A 25,047-nucleotide genomic window follows, 5' to 3' on the forward strand; every position below is an offset into this window, starting at 1 on the left:
ATAGCTCCACTGTACATTATGGAAAGCTATTTCTATATTCAGACTCTATATTCAGATTCTATACCTAGTACAGTGTATAGTGTGCTATTATATGTAGTCTTTGAATGTGCAAGTCATGTCCTTTCCACGTGAAAGCAGTTCAGTCTTAATGAACAAAGTTGGAAAAAATTGTTCAGTATTACAGATTAGAAAGCAATTTAGTATCAGTACTGCATAATGAAATAGCTCTGTAGGAGACACAACTTTCATGATTTTATCATGTTTCTTCAAAACATGGCTATTAACTGAGCTAACGGCAGATATAAAACTGATGTGGGTGCCTTGTTCAATTTTTAGTTAGGAAATTTTCAAAAATATGCTGGAACTATTCATATATATCAGTAGAAAGTCCTTTGAGATCGGGGGCTTTGTTCAAGGGCACAGGCTGACTGTTCAACCTCAGCAACAGACACATCCTCATCCAGCTGCTTCCTTTCTTCAAAATTCAGTTTGTGTGAAGGTGTTTCAGCATGATATCTAATTATCTCCAGGGGGATCCTAGGAAGTGGTGAGGAACATAACAGAGTGAAAAAGAATCATATTCTGTAGAAACATCAACAACATTTATGTCTCCTTTTCCCTGAACGCTGTACAGAATGGCTACAATACAGCTAAACCCCTATTCACCATGCCACATTTTAAAAGAAATGCTTCTATGTTTCTCTTAGTACACTTGTTTGTCTCAGTGGCCTTCAAAGGCCCACATTAAACAAAAAAAATCATTAGGATCTGGGCACCTAAACCTTTAGCTGGCTTGACAATGCCTTTCTGAAGCCAGTTCCTGGGCAGAGAAAAACCCCAGGTTTCATCCTAGAAGATGTAGGGATGTCCTTTCGAGTACTGCAGTTTGTGAACTGTTAGCAAGTGCTACAACAATGAGCAGAAAAGGGATTTTAGTGATCAGCTACAAACTTTTCTATATTTTGACATTGTTTTCTTCCTCTGATTAGATATGATTTTTTTTTTTTAATGTATGCAACAAGAAGAAATGCAAGTCTTTGAGTCTTAGTAAAAACAAAAAAGACATTGTACAAAGAGTAAGGTACAGGAATCCTGACTGCAACATTTTTGTGAAGAAATGGATAAGAATGCAGCAGATAAAGACTACTCAAATCTATGAGAAAATTCTCTGTGCATATTTAAAAATTAATTTCTCAAATTTTTTATGCTATAAGCTCAGTGATACAAAACATTTCTAAAGAAAGGTTATGTACTATTTAAGAAAGGGTTCCTTACTGCATTGTCTGAAAAAAGATGAAGTGCGCAAGAAAACTGACAAGAAAAAAACATGTACTAGTTTCCTATGGAGTACTTTCTAAGGGAGACATGAGAATGTTCAAGTTCTCAGCCTTTGCCAAAATGACTGGAATGATTAATTAGCCCTCTGAGACCCAAGTCAGCTGATTCTCCTTTGTCATGACAGATGTCTTCCAATGGCCCCAAAGAACACATACAGGAGGCTTGTAAAAAATTGGCTTTTTTTCCAGCTTTGATTTGTAAGGAAGAACAACACTTTAACTTTTGTCCTTACTGGATTACTGATTTTGTCCTGTGGTCATTGGGGCTTTTCTCAGCTCAGAATTATTAATTGATATAGAGGATTAGTTGATATTGGAAACATTAATATTATTACTATTAATTAATATTAATAATATTAATTATTAATATTGGCCAGCAGTGCATGGATTGCTCTGTGCTGATGACACAGTAGTGCAACAGCTCCCAACTCTCTCTTCTTCTGGAAGAGGCAAAGAATAGTTGTCGAGAGAGAAAACTGCACAAAATGTCCCTTCTCTTTTCTACCACTGCATTTCTCATCACCTCCTATACCTTTCCATGGGTGCTGCTTCCATGAGGTCAAGGGAATTTGCATTACACTCTCTAGTGCTCCTAGATTCCTTCAGCAAGTACCACACTAATGCATTATATTTGGGCTTCTGGGCTCAGTGGACCTTATCCTTGAAGCAGTCTCCAGACGGTGTAAGAGCCATCCCACTCTGCCAGGGAAGCAGCCTTTTCTCCTGTATGTGGACAGTGAATGAAATTGCCAGGGCTCATTTTGTAGATATTCTGATCATTACTTTAAAAATGTAAGGCTCATGCAAGCCATTGGAAGTAATCAAAGCAGATTAACCCTCCAGTCTGTTTTATACTGATTTAACTCTATTGGTTTAATAAAGCAGCTGGTAACACAGGGTATATAAGATGCATTAAAATACATAAAAGAGAAATGAATTCAATAAAATTTTCAAATGTTCTCCATGTGCTGTTTCTACCGTGCAAGTCCTGGTTGTTTGCCTTTGTCTGGGCCCATGGCCCTACCCACACAAATTAAAAATGCTTTAGCTATCCCTGTTACCAAACAGCAGCACCATTCAGTGCTGCATGCACCTCACAGACTGCTTGACAAAAGGAAGAGAACTGTGCTGGATGTAAGGCAAGAGTATCACACAAAATATCAGTGAGATGATGAGATTACGAGAAGCTGAAGAACTAACATTAGTTACTGGGAACCTGATGAAAGATGCTTTATGAGAGATGCAATGTGCAGCATGACAGCAGCAAGCCTGTTGGATAGCCTCAAATTAATCTAAATGTTTTTGAGGTGTATTGCATAGGGAGATTATATATACCTCCTGATTTTAGTTTACATGTAGTAACATGTATGTTACACAACCTGCCTGATTGCAGACATACAACTATTTTAAACTACTTGGTGACCTCTGCAAAAAAGCAAAAGGAACCAACAATTTACCAGTGAAAAGATGAACACTTGTTAAAGTCAAATGTATTGAAAATGCCAGAAAGAAAGAAGAAGCACTCATTTGCAGTTACTGCCTAGCAATATTTTACACTAGACATACGAAATCAGAAAAAAATATGAGCAATCAATTCTTTCGATTTTAATAAAGGGATAAATTAACACAGAAAAACTAGTTGAAAACCAATTCTTACTAATGATTTGAGAGAGGTTGAGAAGAAAGGAACTCAAATATGAATAAACAGAAGTATTAAATTATCATCTGAAGTTGTAAGGAAGTAATAAACAAAAGAGCAGACAAGAGGACCAGAGAGAGATGCTTTAATATGGAGTTGAAAGTACCTGAAAAATAACTCCCAGAGAATCTTCTCTGGGATTGTTGAAGAATACAATCTTTACCAATAAAGGGAGGAAAAGTTCATTTGTTTCTACTGGGAGATTTTTTTGTATTACCAATAAATTAGATTTTGAGTAACAATTATGGGGGTGACTAACCTTTATTTTTATACAGCAAAGAGATACACATTTGAATCAAGAAATAAAGAAATCTCAAACCTGTACAAATGGCCCCAAGAACAGCCTCAGGTTTCCATGTAAAATAATCAAAACTTATGTAATAGTGTCATCACTCATTAGCGAGAAAATAGACTGACATCTTAAAATTTTACCAAATTTCTTAAAATTCTTAAAAGAAAATCCCTTACAAAGTCGGGACCATCATTTCCTATTGGTGTAGTTCTGTCAGCCAGGTAGGAGAGAAGGTGCAAGCCCAAGAAGAAGAGGTTAATACAGATGCACTGCCAGCAAAAGTGTATATTTATCATCATGTCTTCATCAGTTTGAAGATGAAGGGAGAATTTCCCTAATGACATACTGCTAGTAAATTTAGGTCCACACCAAGACTATAATATGCTGTCATTGTAACATACTGCCTACTGCCTGTGCAACACAATGGCATCCTTATTACGGCAATGAACTCCTATCATGCGCTTGATCCTAAAAATCACCATTTTTTTGAAAGCAGTGTGAACAGAAGTATTTTCCAGAGAAATAAAATACTGTAAAGTGGTTGAAAACATTAGGTGCATTGTCACTGACAGATCCTCTTTTAAACCCTGTATTTTTGACTGCAATTATGAACAATGAAATCAAATTACAAAATAAATACTATTCAAATGAAAACCCGCTAAGAATATATTACTGTATGTCACAACATCAACCCTTAATTTTCATATCTGAAAAACCAAACCTGGCAGTGCAAACCTAAAAACAAATCTAGCTTTGTTACCACAGAATAGTGTGAAAATTTTGGACTACTTGGATCTAACTCTGCTCCCTAGATTCCTCTGCTGAATTTCTAGTGATCGTACAACACCATGCTACTGGACTGCCTGTCTCAAAAAGTACATAGCACGCAGTGTGCCTCAACAGAATAATCTAACATAAATAGTTGCTATGCTTGATGCAATAAACAGGAAAACACAAGACAGAAAACTAATCCAAGTTATTTACTATAGGGACCTCCGGTTCCAGGCAGGTCTGGTACACCTATGCACACCCCCAGGTTTTGACTACTGGAGAGTATTACAGTCTGAGAAGTGGTCAGAGGCCACAGAATGGAAGAATACTATGTATGTGTTTGCATTGCTTGAAAGGAGTGGAAAATGACTTACCTTTGAGGTCCACAGTAAGGAGCTCTTCTTTAAGCACAAACAAGGAGCTTAGGAACAGTGAACACCTGTTACATTGTAAGCCTAACAGTTGCCTATTATTCTGTTATTATCAGCTCTTGATTGTATCTTTACAGCTTGTTTTGTTGCTTCAGCTAACAGATTTCACTGCCTTTCCTTTGTGATGACATTTAACTGTATTTTTAAAATCTTTTTTGGTGGAGTATCATTTGGATAGTGTCAAGCACTTTCCTTTCTTTTAAATTAGTTGCTTGTTATATCTCCCAAGTAGATTGGTTTGGTTTTGGTTTCTTTGTTGATTGTTTGGTTGGGGTTTTGGTTGTTTTGTTTTGTTTATGTTTTTGTTTGTTTGTTTGGTTTGGTTTTTTTTAATCTGGAAGCGTTAGAAGTCAGAACGCAGTCACTTTCTGCATTTAAAATATAACCACAGAGTACATGTCTGTTCTTCTGTAATAATTGATAGAGTTAACCTGCTGGTCAGCTCCTATTGCATTTTTTTTTAATTCTAGTTATTTGGACTGGCAGAGTACTAATAAATAAACCTTCTCTAAATTTAACGAAGAAACTGGAACTGCTGTACACCTGACCTTCAGCAGATATAGAAGACTTTTGTCTAGTAGGGTCCTAGGTACAGAGTATCAAAATCCAAACCTGAAGATGTGGAACTGCAGAAGGGCCAAAGGTTTGAAACCACATCTGTAAAAGTGAAAGAGTTTAGTCCAACCCATAACGTTTTGTATTTTAACAGAGATCAACTTGCAGCAGAAAAGGCAAAGTGCGTCCTCCACTGAATCAGCAAAAGCAGCATGAGGGATAAAACCCCTCCCTGTATTTGGCACTTGTCAGACTGCAGGTCAGGTGCTGTGGATTTGGGCTCACCATTAGAGGTAAGAGGTTGACAGGCATGAGTTCAGTAGGGGCCCATCAGGCTGGTAAGGAGGTGGGCACTCACGATGTAAGAGGAGAGACTGAGGACTGGGGCTTTTTTCAGCCTTGACTGAGGGGGGACCTTATTGCTGTCTGCAACTACCTCATCTGGGTATATGGAGAACACAGAGTCAGACACTGCTCAGAGATGTGCAGTGACTGGGTGAGAGGCAGATGACACATCTTAGAACATGGGAAATTCTAGTTAAATACTAGGAAAAACTTTTTTCCTGTGTGGATGTTCAAATACTGGAAGAGGTCACCCAGAGAGTTTGTGGATCCCCTGCCTTTGGAGGCATTTGAGACTTGACTTAACGCTGCCCTGACCTACCTGGTCTAACTAGACCTGCTTTGAGCAGGATGTTGGCCTAGACAACTTCTAGAGGTCCCTTCCAACCTCAGTTATACTATGATTCTAACTACAAGCAGAGTTCAGATGGTTCCCCAATTCAGATGGTATTTTCAGACTGAAAAGTGAACAGAAAGTTACTCTATCCTTCTGGAAGGAGACATACACTAGACAGTCCATAAAATCCTTATTTTACAAAAATACAAATATTTTTCAATGTATATTGCCAGCAATTAAATAAAATCACTGGTACAGCTGGCTGTACCAACTGCCTTTTCTACAAACGTCATACCAAGGAGAAAAGCAATTCACAGAACCTGAAAATTTTTGAAATGTTCTTTAGCATTGTAAACAGAATTATAGATACAGATCCAGAAAAACCAATACAGGTGCCCCACTTAAAATCTACCAGTTTGTCCAGTGCAGCAGTAAGCAAAAACAGATTAAAAGCTTAAAAATTTTTGTGAGTGCCTGGTGTCTGATACTTTGAAAAAAAAAGAGCAAGAATTGCTGTAACCCCACTGCTCATCCTTAAAATTGAAATTAGGTTTTCCTCACGATATTTAGGTACTGTTTCATAGGCTTGAAAGCACCCAGGAAGTGACACTTCCCTGGCAATGAAAATAAAAAGGCATCAAATGCTGGATATTTTCATATTATAATTCTATGACAATATGCATAAATCAAAAAGATCCCACAAACCTCATACAAAATATGCAAAATTAAATACAGACCTAGAAACACAGCTCCTTCATCTGATCTTTACAATTATGTTTTATGAAGCCAACTTTTAGAATTAAAATTTTTGAGCCTCTGCATCAGAAGATATTTCTCAAATTCTCAGAAAAATATGAGCTTATTTGGTAATTTTTCTAGTTTTTCACTGCTGTATAGAATGGAAGACATTAGCTCAGACCTAATATCTGCAGAGAGCATAGGAAATGATATTAAAAATTTTAAGATCACATCTTAGCAAGAGCAAACAAAAGATATCTATTTCTATTCACATTTGCTTCTGTTCTTTGACTAATAAAGTCTAGGTGGTAGAATAACTCCTTACAGTCAAGCCATCTTTTCGTTGGAATTACAGAAAAATCAGCAATTACTGACTATCTCCATCTTTAGTTAGGGCTTCTCTCTAGCTCCCTGTGATCAGCTGGAAATTCTGAAAGCTTTTACTGAAATGAGCAGAAGTACTTCCTAAAAGAAAAATACAACCGGATGCTTAAAGTGGCTGATGAAGCAAAATTAGAAAACTCTCATACAAAAGCAGTTGTACAGGTCTGGATACATCCCAGATTCTCCACTTGATAAAATGAGATTAGTATTATCCTCGTAATTCATTTCACCGCACTACTGCAAGGAAATGTAGATGATTTTTTCTGAAAACTTTGGGAAACATTATTAGGTTAAAAAATAAAGATATTTTCATTCAGAGCTGCTCCTGAAGGATAACAGGGAAACTGAACAGCAGCACTGTCACATCTTCCTTCTGGCCAACTCAAATAAACATTGGCATAACTATGATCTGCAGTAGCTAAAACTATCAAAAAGTTTCAGTGTATCCTGACATATAACTCCTTTCTGTGTGGAGATATGGCATCAACAGGTGACAAGTTCTTAAGCAAGGATAGATAATAATCACAACATCAAAATAAAAAGAAGCTGAGATCAAGTTTAGTAGTCATAGAAAGGTCAAAGTGGAGTCCCAAAGTACCTTTAAGTCATGAAAATCCTGCCAAGGTTTAACAAGAACACCCTGAGTCATCAGATCCCGCATTATTAGCCTAAATGCTAGCAAATGACTCCCCAAGCAATTCCCTGTACTGGCAAAACCTCCACCTGAAATAGATTTAACTTCTACTCAACCTCTGCTGTTACAATTCAAAGCAAAGTGAAAGCAAGGACATTACACAAGCCAGATCCTCCAAAGGCAGCAGAACTGTAAGCTGCCAAATGCTAATGTATTTCCCAATTAGCTGCAGTTGGTGCCGAGAGTAGGCGATGCATCAGCACTCTGTAAAAAGCTATGAGCCAGAGCCAATGGGATGGATGTACAATATTTTATCATTTCAAAGTGGTGACCTGAATATCTTTACAAGAAATGTGAGCCAAAAGCTATTGTTGTCCCCTGAATATTCAGACTATGGGTACGATCTCAGGCAACAGCCAAAGAGCAGATAAATAATCTTTAAGAGCTCTGACACTGTAGCCAGGACATTTTGGAGCAGAAGTAACTGAAATGTAGACATCATTATTCATCACCTTTTCCAGGAACTCTCATTTAAATGTAGGTCCTTAGACTGAGAAAGAGAGGCTTTTTCCAACCTGTTGTAAACTAAGCAATCTATAAATCAACACAGTTTTAATGGCTAGAATACCTAACAGGAATCTTTTGCCCTTCTAAGACAGTCATGAACGAGAACTGAAAGGGTTTTTTTCTCAAGTTTTTTTTCTTTTTTAAACCTTCCTCTGCAGTTTATTATCCATGAGTATCTGCCAGCTTATACCCTGAATGCTGCTTCTACATGCAGTAGAATCCCAATTGCTGTGGCTGTAACAACAAACAGAATATTTAAGTGACAACTTGATCATACCTTTCAGAGTGTATGAAGCTTTTGAAATTAATGGAGTTCCACTAGTTTCTGCAAGATGGTGAAATAGACCTTCTTAGACTTATTTTAGTTTATACTTAGCTTGTTCTACATTATTAAAAATAATGAATATGAGTAAATAGAGGAATGGTAGAAACATGACTGTTCTGAAATCAAAATCACAGACAGGACTATGCATTTCATTAATCTTCTAACTTCCCTATATGTGTTGTATATTTAAGCTGGATCATTATGCTTCCTATGCTCTTAGGCTGAATTTCTTTACCTTTTGGGGCTTTTCGCCCTGCTCTCCAGTCCTTGAGGTTTTGGGGGGGTTGTTCTGTGTGTTTTTTTTTTTAAAACATAAATCTGCCTGCAGTTTGTCAATATATTCTAGGAAAAGCTTCCGATATTGTACCTATCCCAACGTGATTACAGGAAAGGTGGTGGTAAGGCAGCTCTTTCTCCAATATGCAACTTTTTTATATCATACAATAAAGACCTTAGCAATTCTAGTTGCCATGGTATGTTTCTTTCTTTTCTAAAAACCTTTAAATTTAGTCTTTTGTGCATTGTTTATATTTTCCTTGTGTAATGATCCAGGATTCAAAGCTATTTCATGCTATGTGTCCTTCAAGACAATGTATTTTAATTAATACTAACAAAAAAGAAGTTTGATCTGTAGAATATGGTCCTATTTTGATACTCTGAGTATTCACCTTTCCTCTTAATAGCTGCCCAAGTCTTTATTGATAAACATTAATTTTACAGGTCTATAGCAGCCTACATCACTCCTTTTTCCTTTTTGATGTATTAGGAGTATTACGATTTTCTACTCTAAAATTTGTTTAGGTGTACTCCTACATTTCTAGTTTCTCAAACATCATTGTTAATAAATTATTTCAACTAACTCACTCCATACACTGAAACCTGCACAATCTAGATTGAATTTTCCAATGATTTTTCAACATTTATTTACTTAATCTTTATCAGGAGCAATTAGCAATTTTCCAAGTTCCTCAGTCGTTTACAGTGTGAAAGACATATTTATTCCCCAACTTTTGCCTTGGGGAACAAGTGCTACATTGGTTAATACATGCATATGATTCCCCATAAAAGAAATTAAGTTTGGCTGCATTATGTAAGGATGTGATCCAACTTCAATTTTTATCTCTAAAAAGACACTCAAAGTAATGAGTCGTGGCTATGTGGCTTTTTCAGTCATCTTACATGAGAAACTTCCCATGAGAGCACAACTAGAAAGGACTCCCTGAGAATATTTACAGAACAATTATAAGACTTTTTGTGTGAACCACACATTCCAACCCAAATACCAGGAAATCCCAAATACCAACCCAAATCCCCTTTACGTGGATATTTAAGAAGGTGTTGCATGACCTGCCCTAGACATTTTTACGTTATGCAAGATGTTGAATTTTCATTTTACGTTTTCTGAAGTGAAATTTCTCCTCTCACTATGCATTTCCACTGAAATATTAAAGAAGAACTGAGAAAAAAATGTTACAGCAAAATGTGTATTTACCAGTTGGCTGAGGCAAGTCTCAAGGAGGACTGAGACAAATGACTGATTTCTGATCTGACTTCTCAGAAGCTCAGAGACTCCAGAAAATACAGATGTTCAACTGTCTTATCACTGTTGTGGCACGGAATTTGTACACCAAGTAAAGAAAATAGACCAGCGCATGCATTGAGTCTTATAAGCAGAGTTCACCGACAACCAGCTATAATGGCTCAAATGTGCAAAAAGTTCTGGAGCCTTTTCATAATAAAATATTACACACAGAGTGTGTAATGATTGTCAATATATGTCTACATGAAATAAATGAATATTAAACAAGCAAAATGCTGAGAGCTGCCAACAGAACTGTATGGGTTAATAGGTGGTTTTTAGAAAGCCTTTTCAGACAAAGCCTCTGAGGTTATTGTGTTATCTCATGAATCAGTTGGTAAAATGTTTAGCCAATGAATGTAAGGAAGTTTAAAGCTGTTGGCTTTCGCCTACCGTACCAAGATCAGTCTTAAGATCTGTTGGCAGACTTAACTTTCTTGATCCTTTAACTGAAACAACAGAAAAAGGAGAAAGGCAGTTGTTAATAAGTAAGAAAGAAAAAGGAGCGAGGGAAAACAACATGCCATCTTCTGGTTAAAACCATGTTGCAAATTTGTAGCACTTTTCTTTCAATCAACATATAAAGGCAAAATTATGGTTTAAATATTTTTTTTTACACCATTCAGCAAAATAAATGTAGCTAAACAAAGAAACACTGGAAAAAAACATTACTCCAGCTGTCAAGAAGTGAATGGTGCTTTACACAGCTTTGGCTGTGTGCTGCAATATCTTACCTTGTGGTGACAGGAATGATAAAAAAAGAAACCACAAATGAGATTAAGGCAAATATTGCAAATGCTGGTTATGCAGCATATCACAAATATTTAAACACCTGCAAACCAATTTAATAAGAGGGTGCAATGAAATTATGAGATCTGGTGTCATCATACCTCAAGATACCATTTGAAAAAGGGAGGGCATATTGTACAGGTAATGGAGACAGAACATACCATTGTAACATTGTGGAAAGAAAGACAGATTGCACAGAAACGAAATACAGCATTTTCAGGACATAATGTGGTGTTATCTAGTAATCAAAATATTGCATTTAATTTAGAGAAGATTTAATTATTTGTTGTGTTCCAATTATGCAACAAAACTATAATTTTGCTTCTGTTCAAAAGTGTTTTCATTTCCTTACACAAGAGCACATTTTCAAACAATGAACACTAGAGAACTGAAATGAAGCATGTCTTGTAGCAGTCAAAATGGCATTAAATTTATTAAAAGAATACCTTAAGAAACCCTTTATTAATTATTCAGAGGACTTAATTTCCAATTTGGTTATTTCATTTTGTAGTCATTCAGAATTTTTTTTCACTTGTTTTTCTGGCTTTTATCCCTTACCCACACTGTCTGTTACTAGAAGTGAACAATCAAATATTTGTCAGCTAACTATTATACTTCTAAAAAAAGTCCCACATGGTAAATATCACGGTGACAGGAATATTGGGACACATGAATACGAGGAACAAATTCTTTGTAATTTTTATTTAGTAAGCTTTTAGGTCAGAAGGATGCCCAGAACAGCCACTTACCATTTTAAGTCATAGAATCCCTAAAAAAAATTTTCTGTTTTATTCTTTTGCAGCGTCATAAAATACAAACCCTGCAATGTGGCAGAAGTAAATATCAGCCAGCACCTATGTTAGATGTTTTTCTCTTCAGGGATGAGTAGGAGAGTCCATGAGACTCTTGAGCAACATTTCGCTATCAGCAGAACCAGCATAGCCCTCCCAGTAACCCATTTGTAGCTGTCACTTTAACTTGGGACAAGGTGAAGAAATCTCTCCAGGACAGCTCGATATCAAAAATATACATCCCTGACACTATAACATGAAATTCTCTAATTTGGATACCAAATGTTAGAGTCCTACATCCATTTTAGGCACTCACATAAAGGGCAGCTTGATTTTCAGAACAGCCTTTAAAAAAAACATTCAATTTATCTGAGCAGCTGTCATATACTCTTTCAGACTGTGAATGGAGGGTACTGCTCCAGAAAATCAGTGCTTTGCTTTAGAGAAAGAAGCATCACTTGATTTAATCTCCTTTAAAGGAAATAACAACATCTGGCCTAACCAGCCCTTTGAAAAGGATAAGTAATTCCTAGGAAAAACTGTAGAACACTTTATTAACAGACTAGGATTTAGATTAGAATATGTCAGAGCTATAAAACCTAGCTTAGATGCATTTAACACCAAAGAGCTTCATTAGTGCTGTCACCATGCTGGCTTTGAGCTTTGCAAATTGGTAATCTAACCTCTTCTATTTCTATTTTACAGGTGTTTGTGTACAATAGGAATTACATGTCATGTGTTATGTATGACAGCTGTTCCCAAATGGTGATACATATGTCTGAACTTGAAGAAATAGCTCCCAGCTATTTGTGTTCAGGCTCATACAGCACATGCAAAGTATGGACTTTCTGATTCCTCTGAAGGACTCTGAACAGGCTTATTTGGGAGCTGCCACAGCTGTCGTGCAACAATCGCACGCTCTTCATGTGGCAATCCCATGGCCAGGCATGATTGTACTAGGACACAGCATGGATCACTGTCCACAGACCACATGTTTGAGGAAGGAGCTGGTTGCTTTCATGCTTTACCGTGACTAAAGCTGGGTATATTGCTTTCTATGAATAATATTCACATTCTGAAAAGTTTATGTAACCTATTTTTAATACCTAAATCATGTATGTTTTACTATCTTTACATTTATTATAAAGGAGGATCATGCATGTAAACCTATCTTGCTGAGAAAGAGCTTTTGAGAAACAGTTTACCTCAAGAATGAAGTAGAGTATAAAGGTTCAATAGGCTAGCAGCATTGTTTGCTACCATTATTTGTTTATATTCACACTGGAGGCAGCCAGCAGAAATTGTGATACAATTGTGATACAGTGCAAGGCAAGACAGCCCCTGCCCAAAAGAGCTTAAAGTGTTAACAGTCGAATTATTCAAGTGTGGGATGAGAAAGAGTTCACAGGTACAGTCTAGCAGCTAGCTAAGCTGAGCACCCGGGTCTAAAGACCTGACAACATTCTGTTTTGTTGCCATATGGTTCCTATCAGTCTTTCAATGAAAACACCAAGACATAACCAACAAACAGCTATGACATTCGATGGTGTGTTTCCCTCAGCTATTACAGTAGAACTGTGGTCACAGATTTTAACATTATTGAAAATGAGGGTGACTTTATACAAGTCTTTTTCTATTAGGGAGCTTCTGCCTGACTAACACTCTGAAACATCACTTCCAGTCTCCACTGCTGAAGAAGGGGTTTAAGAGCCTAATATTTATCTATTGGACAAGGCACACAGTAAGGTCCTGGAGGTTTGGCTGCTGGTGCTCAGAGGCAGTGCAGAGACTGCCCTTTCTCTTTGGTGGCCTCAAGGAAAGTACCTGCTGAGCCAGACCTGGACTCACAGACCAACATCCTCCCCTGTCCCTGGATGGGGCAGGTGATCACCAGGCTGTGCTTGGCCCTGGTCACCCTCCCCACAGCTGCTCTGCTCCCTTGCTTTAGCTGTTTTCCCTGTCCACAGGAGCTGCTGACCCCTGTTGGTGAGCTCAGGCGCCCTTGAACCCTGAACTATGAACCATGAGCTGCACATGGGCTACCCCTGCTGCTCCCCCTGAGTCAAACACCATGGCCCAAACTCAGGACCCCATTTTCTCCCCTCTGCCAGCTCATGCTGCTTCCTGTTCCTCGCTACATACACATCCCTTCTCAAGAACTTAAGCAAGCACGAATTCACCCAATCAGAAACTCCCTCACATATGCGAAATAGTGATAAAATGCACTTTGTATCCACACTGCAGGAGCTAACTTCTCTTTAATTATTAATTTGCCTATGACTAGTAAACATTCTTTTTAATTTAATAGAAATAGGTAGAAAGGTTATGGTGGTGGTGCTATCAATAATCAAGTTTCAAAATAAATTGCATTCTATGTTTTACATGCACACAAAATATTTTGAAACATTTACTTTCTAGCTTTCTAGCTGTTTTCCAGTAGAACATAATTTTCAAACTGAGTCAAATTTATTCCGTTACTTTGCAGCTACCCACAAGTTAAAAAAAGAAGAACTGTTAGAAATTTAATAATATTCTTCTTGAAGGAAAGCTACTTAAAAAACCACTTCATGCAGGAAAGTGGGAGGTTGGCATGTCATGGGCCTAATCCCAGCAGATTTAACCAGCGAAATAAATCAGGATGGCAGCACTTGGAAATCACAGTATGTACAAAAACTTAAAATCTTGCCATTAGGGACCCATTCCAAAGCTCACAGGAATCAGTTGTGGAAATCTTTACATAGCCTCCTCTAAGCTTTATAGTCTTAAACCCATTTTTGATGCAAGCCCCCAATATGAAGGTGATTTCTTGAGAAAAAACACAAAGGCATTTTCATTTTAAAGCACACATTTAAAAAGTCACTCTCCTATACACAGACTCACGAAATTCTTTCCTTCTGCTCTTTGAAAGAAGTCTCAACTGTCCATTGCATCTCACACAACAAAACTAAATGGCTATCGAAGTTGTATTTTCTTGTGCTCACAGTGTATTCTCAACTACATGCTTCAATATAAAGTTACATACAAATGGTTAAAATGGTAATGGACATACATAATTATTCATACATAATTATTTATACTATATCTTATATTCCTAAGAGGCCATGAATAAGTTTTCCTAATGAGATGCTAGAAATAAAGGTAAACTTAACTGGGATGGGTATACTTCTGTAATATATTATACAGTAATTAACTGAACCACTGAATATTGTACCACTTATGTGATGAATGCTTTAGAGCTACTGTGCTCACATGTGCCACTGTAGAGCAAATGTAGTACAAAGCCCTAACTTTTGACCTCCAAATTACAAACAAAAATCAAAATGCAGTTTGACTTTCTCTATTTAAAGAACATGGCATGCAGGAGTCAGAATAAGATATTCTTAGGGTTAAGCCATCCAATACCATTCTATGGCATGCCTTGCTGCATTACTGTTCTCATGAAAAATGCTTTATATGGGTAAATGTTTGGGGGTTTTTATTTTTAATTTTTTTCTGTTCCACAATTTTTGCCAATGTTATTCCATATCTATTCCTCTATCCAGAATACATTTACAGAGGAAATTGTCACCACTCAGATATTAAAAAATAAACAGAACCTTTCAAATGGCTTTATTATTTTTTTCTTTATAGTGTTGGAAATGTGTCACTATAGTATTTAAATATGAATTTAATTAAGATACCAGTGGTTAGAGAGGATTATTCCCCTCCTCTGTCTACCATTCTTAAAAAGAAAGGTTAGTGGTACTTTAGTTGCTGCTACCCTCTGTGTGGCGCTGTGAATTTCAGAAAACTTTTAATCAAACGTTTTAATTTTATGTTCTATTTTGAGAGATGTTCAGAACGGGAATCTGATTTTTCAATTACATTGTCTGCAAAGTCATGTTTTAGTAAACAGTACAGGAGGAACATCTGAGAAGACAGTCTTGTGAAACAAGTTAAATATTACTTAATGAAGAAGTTGGATTTGTACTGAATTACAAACCAGCCTTGTGAAACAAGGAGTGCTCTTCAGCACTGAGTCTCTCACTCAGTTCTCTAACACTTATATCAATGACAGAACACACAAATGCCTAATTCTGCATTGAGGCAAGGAGAAGAGAAATAACAAAGCTGAACTACTAAGTTGACCTAGGCTGCCTCTGCAGAAGCTTAGTCAGAGGTCAAAACATTGTCAAGCAATAGGATGTTACAGGCAAAATGTATTTTTCAGGAGAGAGTTCAGCCAGTCTAAGCAATGTTCAGGATCAGACCTAGAAATGAAGAGGCAGGAGATTTTTCAAGTCCTCCAAGAAGCCTTTATCAACACTGTTCTTGTGGGCCTGATTGGAATAGAAATCTAAGTTACTGATAGCTCTCTTAGATGTAAAACTACTTGTGTCTACACTGGCAATTAGTGTGCCATAGGGATTCTTCCTAGGCATTGCCTTGGAGTCACAAAGTATGCACATGAGCTCAGCAATGTTGTTCCTCGAATCGTTCTCCTTCTGATGGAACTAAGGATGAAAGTGCTCACCATTATGTGTGCAGTGTTTGCCATCCAGATCAGTGTCCTCCAGCAGTTTGCACTTTGCATATATATTGTGCATACTCAGGGCCAGTATCTGGCATGAACTTCACTGCCAGGTGAAGAATGGATGTTGTCATGGTCTGGCAACCAGAACGAATTGCTATAAATCAAATTCTACTGCTTCTGTCTTTGCAACCTTATCAGTCAGTGATGTAGTCATACCCAGTAGGACCTTCATTGGGCAGCAACTTGAATCTCTTCTCTCAGCAGTCAAGTGTTCTTTCTGTTTCTGCTAAATTTCTAAAGGATGAAGTCTTGGTCTATTTTCAGCAGGGGAACGTGGTCACTGGTTTTACAAACACAAGTATCATGGGGCTCTTACAGAACACAGTGCACTTCCATTACGGAGCTTGTGTGCCATGAACTTTAAGCAGATCAAAAGCAAGACTGGAAGGATCCTGCCTGACTAATGTGTAAGTATCTAGTTGTGTTCTATGAGTAAGAAATGTTAGTCAGTGCAAAGGCTCATGTGGGTGTAAGGTTGTGCTGATAAGCACAAGATAGTTCCACTTCCAAGTTCTTGGAGAATGCAGTTACTTAAGCTGATTAGACTGGATTCTGCCCAGTTTTACATCAGGTATGCCAAAGCAAAATTAATTAAATTTTGCATTAATTTATAAAAAATAATTAATATCAGTCACAGTAAAAGAACCTTCTTGTTTTAAAAAGCAGTTCCAAGAATAGCTACTGCCTACAAAATTGCACCTGATATCACATTTTAGAGATTCAAATATAGCTTGGAAAACAACATGAAAGTGCTAAAATAGGAAGGAAACATCCATAAATGTGCCATGCTTTCCCTCCTGAATGATCTTCAAAACAGAAAAGCAGAATAAATTTTGAAGCAAATTATCTTAAATTTATCCAAGAGAGCTATTTTTGTTCACTAGCAGAATGGAAAATTGAAGTTAACTGCAGAAAAAGTAAGGTGCTATAGGAGTCAGTCATCATTATAAAACTAAGAATATGCACGTTTACCAACTCAGTGATCTCTTAGTTTTCAGTAAGAAGAAAAAGAGAGGTTTTTCAGCTCATTTCTGAAGAGAAAATTGAAAAGTTGAGTGTGAGCCACTCAATAAGTAATCTAATTATACTAAGCTATCAAATGTTTTCTTTTAAAGCCTATATCATGAGTTTCTGAGGCCCTGCTCAAGAGTTTGAGCTCCTAGTTTTATACCAATATCATGATAGTCTATTTCACTTTGATATTCCCATGTCTACAGAATTTGGTTGAAAATAGTACAAGGAAATAAATATTTCAAATACAAATTTCATTTTGTCAGTGAAACACTTTTATTAGTTTCATCTTTTTATAAATTACTAATTAGTGGCCTCCATTCAAGATTAGTTTGTCATAATAAAATAAAATATGTGAAACAATAACAGAGGATTTGAATAGCATATTTGTGGGAATTCGTTACCATAACTAAGGGGGGGGGAAAGTATCTATCAATACTTACCAAACTACAAGGAAAAGAATTGTGATATGCATACCACAAGCAAAATGAATGTATCACAGCTACACCTCCTTATTTTCCATCACATTTAAAAGTGAGCTGGTAGAAAATAGCTCTAAGCAACAATCTTTAAGTCAGTGAACTCACATTAAAGAGATCAATGCAGACTAGGTACTTGTAGAAAAAGTCTCTAGGAATGAGATGAACTCCACCTTCTGAAGGACTATGGGTAAAATGGGAAACATATATAAATTTTTAAATGGCCAAGATTTCCCTGCCAGGTCACAGTGGTTGATAAGCGAATATTTTTATTTGAGGCTCTGCTTCCATGGTAAATTACAGAACTTAGGCACTGGTAGGTTCTAATGGTTAAAATTTACCATCTTCATATTGCTGCTTTGAATAATTTCTCTACGTGCATATGTGCATTTTACATACATATATATATGTTAAAAATCATAAGGACTCCCTACTGGAAAGAAAAAAGGAATCAGAAGGCCTTTTAAGAAAACAGACAAACAAGCCTCTAATAGGAGATTATAGGAATATACTTGCACGATGCGATTAATTCAAATGTTTTCATACTGTTAACCTCAAGATGCACCAAGTACATTTAATTTTTCTTTAAGTAAACAGACTTAGGATTTTACTGTGCTACCTAATAAGCACTTCTCCAGTAATTTATTCTCTTTGGAACTGTAACTATGAACTTCACTTCTTAGGGATCAATGAAACACAGTGATGCATGACATGAATGGCTTATACAGACTGCAGGAAGAGAAGCCAGTCACCTTTACCTGAAGTGGGAGACTTGCAACGCTCTAGCTCCAGGGAAACTGGACTGTCACTGAGTTCAGTCAGGCCTGAAAAAATGGAGTTAAAGAGTTAAGTTACAATCTAACAGGGCATGCTTTAACTTTCTAGGTTGATGATATTCTGAACTTTAAAGTCAATTTGGAGAAAAGAATGGTGTGAAATAAGAGGAAAATATCTATTTCAGATAACTGCAGTTATCAGGCTGTCACTGCAGAAATTTAGGTTTGGTTTAAAAAAAAAAATCACACCTCTTGTTAACTCAGATTTGTTTTCCAAGTGCCTTGGGATAGAAAAGAGTAACCTAACAAAACAAAACAAGAAAGTATAGTTTAAAATGTAAAAGTCTGTGATATGAATAAAACTCATTTGTCCCTGTCAAACTGATGTGGAAACTCTGCTTTCAACTGCTGCAGAATGCAGGGAGGAAATCTTAAAAGAGGGGAGGAAAAAAAAATAAAATCACCACTACTGTTCCATATTAGGAACTTCTGTATGAATTCACACAAAATAGATCATTTTAAAGGACATAGAGGTATTGATAATGCTGTCCGAGTATAACACAGAATTTTTGGACAAGATGTTTTATATATTGTTCATAAATATTTGTGAGGAACTCAGTCTACATGGAAGACAGCAACATATAAAGCAACCCTAGTCTATACTGCTTAAGCTTGGGCTTGTTTCTGTGACCCAACCTTTGGCACAGGTTGAATGAACAAGTTCAAACATGCCTTTTGGCATAGGAGGGAGGGAAAGTCTGAGCTCGTGCTATCCTTTACCATGTTGAGTGGGTGAACTGGGTATGGCCACACCTATTCAAACGCACCCTTCCTATGTATCCCGTAATGCCCCGTGGCCTGTATCAAGGGGTTCACCCTTGTTACATGGAGCTCTGGCACTGCATGCCATAGGCTATGTGGGTCTGACTGAAAGCCCAGCACCAGACCTACAGATGGCACTATGGACTCACAGCATTCAGGTCAGAGCCAAGTGAACATCAGCCCGCAGTCAGATGTACAGTATTGTTGTACTGATACTGTATTTACACACATGCTGCTCATGTCACTTCCTGAAAATCAAACATCCTACAAGAACCTTTCAGTATGCTTTAATCTGGCACCAAAAGATTACATGTTTTAATATTTATCGCTTCTGAACTCAGGCCCAGAGTCCCTTATCTCTAAAATTCATATACGCTCTTGTCTCAAAATATTCTGCTACCGTTTGGCCACCAATGCTGTTCTCTTAGTGTTGAAAACAATGGAATCTTAATGCAGGTACTGACAACTTTGTGACAAGAACTGAGGAGAGTCCAGAGCCCCAACAAGCAGAACAAAAAAGCTTCTACCACTAACAAAAATGCAGGAGTGCAAGAATAATATTGAGAGTCCTTTGGAAAAGCAGCAGTTCATTTGGCCTGTTAACTCAGTATTAATGACATACTTGTTCCTGACTTTCAAAAAACAAGAGATCATAAACTAGCTACTATTGTTGAAGACCAGAGATCTTTTGTTTTGAGAGACATGCTTGAATCCTTCTCTGATTCTCTGAGAGAATTTTATATTTCAATCATGAGTCCAACATCACTTTTGATGTTATGAGACTATTCATAACATAATGATTCTCCATCACTTAGGGAGCCTCTCTATGTATAGTTTTCTTACAGCAAATCTTAATTCTACTTGACCCTGAGGTTTCTGTACGTACCTAGAGATTTGGAACAGAATTGATTTTTGCTGCAGAACTGTCTGCAAGGTGCAGTGGGAGAGAGTTTGGCACATTTGCATAGCATCAGAGGCCTTGGATGAATAAAATGAAATATTACACTGTTTCTTTTCTAAGTGCATATTAAAGTTTTAACACCTTATCATGTTCTAAACCTTGGATAGTTAGTACTGGTGTCAGTTACAATGTCAAATCCCAGGTCAGATTTTACTTCTAAATAGTGTGGTGTGGTTTTTTTGGTTTGGTTTGTTTGTCTGTTTTTTAACTGTGAGTTCATAAAAACAATATTACATCTCAATATAAATTATAGTGCTACAGACTCAAACAGGAAATGCACCAAACCACACCACCCAAGAGCAATCACCATAAGAATACCATGAATTTTTTTTACAACATACAACATTAAAGATACGTCTCATGTGATGATATCTATAAATGGTGAACATATGAACTTCTCTACAAATCTAGACTTGCTGTCAAGCTACTATCACCTTTAACAATGACCACCAATAGATGCTTTTAAAGGAGAAGTGCAGTATGTCCCCATCTTAAATGTAAGTGGCACCATGTGCCCTGCCCAAGACTATTATCTTAGATAGTTAGATTTGCTTAAGCGCTGCCACTCACAGATTTTCTCCTGCCATAAATCTTTCTTGCTTAGAAATATTACAAGTTATTGTCATTACCCACCCATTTGTCCAAAGTCTCTTTTGATTTTGCTAAATTCTAAATTCTGAAGACGTTACAAGGCAATGAATTGCACAGTCATCATTCAAGGAAAAGAATAAACATCAATTTGTCAATTTTTATGTGTTACCTTTGATTCCACTAAATGTCGTTTTTTGTTTCCCTTTGAGATAAGAGGAGATCTCAAGCTGTTCTTTGTACTACTGCTCATTTTCTACTGTAATTTCCTTTTTAAGGAGATCAAGCTAAATACTTCTATGGACTTCAGCTTCCATTGAATGTTTGAGAGACTATAACAGCTACTGAAATTACATTACAAAAATATTTTTGCTTTCCATTTTGAAGTTCTGTAGGCACAATTTGTGCCCCAAGATATTTTAGCAATTTTTAGCCAAGAAGTCCGCCATCTCAGCAAATTTTGAGTCCACCTGAAGCAAGAATGTAGCAACAAATCTAAAGGCAAATAACTGAGATTGGCAATGTGAACAATCACCTGTGAGAAGATATACCCATTGACACAATAAAGAAATTTGCTTTGATTTGAGCAAATCCAATGTGTGTTTACGTGTTTAAATAGTGCAAGATGTAAATATATCACACAAGGCATTAAATCACTTCTAAAGACATGTCCCGTGCATATTTTTCAAAGTTAACTGTGATTCCCATTTCCTCTTCATTAAAGGATCAAAAAATGTACTGCCTAGTATGAAGTAATTACGAACTCTTAATTTGAAATTATTTTTTAAATTTTAAATTTCTATCTCTATGTTTTAATGATTCAGATGAATCATTTACTTTAAAGTACCCAAAGCCATAATATATGTTCCTATAAATAAATGAATTGTAAATAAATTATCATAAAAATTCACAGGTCAATAAGTAAGCCCAGTGCTACTCTAATCCATCATCTTCGCACTGAAATACCACACTAGGTTTTGTTTGTGCTTATAGATACATATATATATGTGTGTGTGTGTGTGTATGCCTGTATTCTTTGGAAATTAGTCAGTTCAGAATATAGCTGTTGACTTAAAACTCAACCTATATTAGCTTCTTAGGTGTGATTTAAAGTGTCAATTACTGATATGTAATGGCTCATAACACACAGTCTTCTGTGTCCTCTTGTCAGACCAAGGTTACTTTTGCTGACATCCTCTCAAGGGACTGGCCTGAAGGAGGAAGGATTTCTCACTGAAAGGTCTTCATTATGAAAATTATTTTCCAGTGTTGCAACATCCTTTCAATCTGACAACTTTTTGGGTGCTTCATAAAGACTATTTATTTTCTTGTTCTTCCAACAGATGGTATGAATTTCTAGTAGGAGATGCAAATTCCTTTTGCATCATTTTGGTATTTTTATATTCTGCTGCAAATATTATCTGCCTAGATGCAGTAAACGTACTTGTTTTAATATTTGAATATATGTTACCGACCACCGGGTAACATATTCAACTTGATTTCAACTAAAGAAAAAAAAAAAGAAAACCAACCAACAACATAATTCTGCACTACTGCAGAGAGAATTTATTTTTTTACCTTGTCATGTATTCTTGCTACAAAGCAAGGTGGCTGCAGATATTACAGCAAATGGAACTAGCATCAGTACTAGAAAGCAACTCTCAGCTCTGCACTTACCCTCATCTCAGCTTCTGTTTTTTTCCTCAAATTCCTTCCCTGCTAGGACAATTATGTTTCAATCTCTCCCATCACATATACCTAGAACTGACTGCATTTCTTCCCTTCTTGCTTTCCTTTTCCCACTTTCACCTCTCAAGCCAGCAAATGTGTTGTCTTCATGCTCTAAGTCCACTCAAGGTGCATTTGAGTCTAGCTTACATATGTAATCGTTATCAAGTTCTCTATAGATTTATCAGCTAAAATTCAAAACAATTATTCCACCACCATGCTTTGTATACTGGATGTCCTTGGCATTGTTGACTGTGTCTTTCCTTTGCAAAACCTCTCTTCTCCAACATAGTGCTTCTTTCGTCTGACGCTTGTTTTTTTTTTTCCTTTTCCTCCTCACTTGCAAGACATCCTAGACTGAAATATCAACACTTCCTTTATCTCTCTGACCCAGCATTTGATTAGGATGAAGAACTGAAGAGATTCTTTTGTATAAACATGACAATAATTATAAATATACATATTTTTTGCCCTAATGATTCATAAATACACAGATCTAACTTGGATTTTTTCCATCCAAGATAGAGTAATAATCTTGTCTAAAATTTACTCAAAAGCGTCCAAGTATGAACTTAACACTGTCAAGATGACCCCTACCTTCTTTTTGTACTGAAGTCTCCACTGTGTCAACAGAGCTAGCAGCACCACTGAATTCGCTGGTACTCTAACCCATTATATTGGTAACATTCTTAGAAGATCATAATCTAACTCTCATATTCAGGCTGGATACTAAATTACACTGTTTCTTCCTGCAAATCAGCTCTAAAATGACCAAGAAAAGTCTCAGTATCTTGCTCATTGATAATCTCTTCTTTGATTTCAATGCCTACAAGTAATTCTCTCAAACTGATCCTCATGAATTATCTTCCTGGTTCATTACTTAATTTAATCTACTACTCATATATCTTCCCATTAACTTCCATTTTCATTTATACAACCCTGAAAACTTTAGACCTAATGCTTATGTTATGACATGACTACTCTTGGTTTTGTCATAATAATATCAGCTGCACAATTTCCAAAAATAATTTACTTTTCCCATCATTATCCCTTACGAGAAGAGATAAAGTTGTAAGCAAAATCCTAAATCCTCTCTGAATACCCCCCTTAAAACTCACATCTCAGATAAGACATATAACAAAGCACAACTCGAGAACGACTTAGCAAGATATTTTCAGTCTATGACACATTCTGGTCCTGTTCTTGATCTTATTGCCTTGTGTGTCTTTCAGATTATACAGCATGTACTCCTGTATAAGTATCAAATAACAAAATCAAGAACCAAGTGTTTTTTGAGGAGAGAAATGAAGCTGTTAATGATCTTGCCTAAAAGTCAGACTCATACCCTTCAGTAGGGATGCATACAGGAAGATTTTGTGGACTTTTTTGATTCTAGGTTTGAAGATGGAAACAGGATAATAAACTTTCAGTTATGAAAAACTCTATGGTCTGTGTTCGTAATTCTGAATGAAAACATTGGTAATTTTTGGCCTTAGAATTTATTAATTTTTTACATGGGAAAAACCCCAAACCTTTAACTGCTGTCTGTCTCTTGGGTTCTCTGTTATAGATGGGAAAATAGCAAGATCAGACTAAGAGACTTCAGGCTATCATACACCAAACCTTTTTGTGGACTGCTAGATTTGTAACTGGACATGTCTTTTAACTAAGCAGACCACCTTTTATGAACTATTATGAAATAAAATCGTAGAAATCTGGCTAGAGGGATGGAACAGCTTTTCTCCTGCACATGTACAAATGTATTTCAATAGCTACATAAGTCTGTATTTATGTGAGATGATAAAACAACTGCCACTCTTTATCTTGCCCATACTGAATATTTAACATAAAATTGCCTATCCAGTTGTTCTGTGAAAACTACTTTAAAAAGAGTTGAATAAGAGGCATCCTAGAGACCTAATTACATATAAGCATTGCAGTTAATTAAGATACATATGGCTCATCTGTTGAACAGTCAATTTGCAAAATTAATTATAGCTTTGTTCATTGCATTCTGCACTGATGAATACTAATATTTAAATTGCATATCTGTATAATTCAAAATTTAAAGATATTAAAAACATTAATTTTCATAGCTCTCTTTGATGTATATATTTTTATGTCCACTTTACATTCCCCATCAAAGATCAGAGACACGGGATGGTTCCCCAAAGACAAATATTCAAGTACCAAACCAAGATTAAAATTTTAAATTTTATAGCACCCAATTCAATGGGTGCACTTTTAAGCCACATTGCTCTTCTGAAAAAAGGGATGAATTAATTGGTAACTACAACCAAATAGTGCCATTGCAAAACAAGAAATGCTTCATATAAGTAAACGTACACAGAAATGAATAGAAAACCAAAGAAAGATACTGTCATCAAGAACATAACATTGCTGAAAAATCATTTCTAAGGCCCAATTTGTCCATATAACACTGAGGTTTTCTCTTGGACTCTTTTGGAAGAAAAAGGATATCTGTATAATAAAGATAATTGTCAAAACTAAGCATGGTTGACATAATAAAATGTAATA

The 25,047-nt window shown here is 36.4% G+C and overlaps 1 protein-coding gene across 10 annotated transcripts in view; it reads right to left on the reverse strand.

The window, feature by feature from the left end:
• Window positions 1–25,047, reverse strand: part of STXBP5L (syntaxin binding protein 5L) — a 188,482-nt gene that overhangs the window by 22,409 nt on the left and 141,026 nt on the right. For 5 of the 10 annotated variants that reach the window (XM_051779957.1, XM_051779953.1, XM_051779954.1 and 2 more), the window contains one exon: window positions 18,393–18,458. The exons of 2 other annotated variants lie outside the window; for them this stretch is intronic. In XM_051779957.1, coding sequence (XP_051635917.1) covers window positions 18,393–18,458 — 66 coding nt within the window. Of the gene's footprint in view, window positions 1–10,389; window positions 10,441–18,392; window positions 18,459–25,047 lie in introns of all 10 variants that reach the window. 3 more of the 10 variants (XM_051779955.1, XM_051779951.1, XM_051779949.1) reach the window with 1 other exon arrangement.

The sequence above is a fragment of the Manacus candei genome, unplaced genomic scaffold, assembly GCF_025592945.1.
Source record: "Manacus candei isolate 608988 ecotype Guabito, Panama unplaced genomic scaffold, ASM2559294v1 h1tg000014l, whole genome shotgun sequence".
Classification (NCBI taxonomy): domain Eukaryota; kingdom Metazoa; phylum Chordata; class Aves; order Passeriformes; family Pipridae; genus Manacus; species Manacus candei.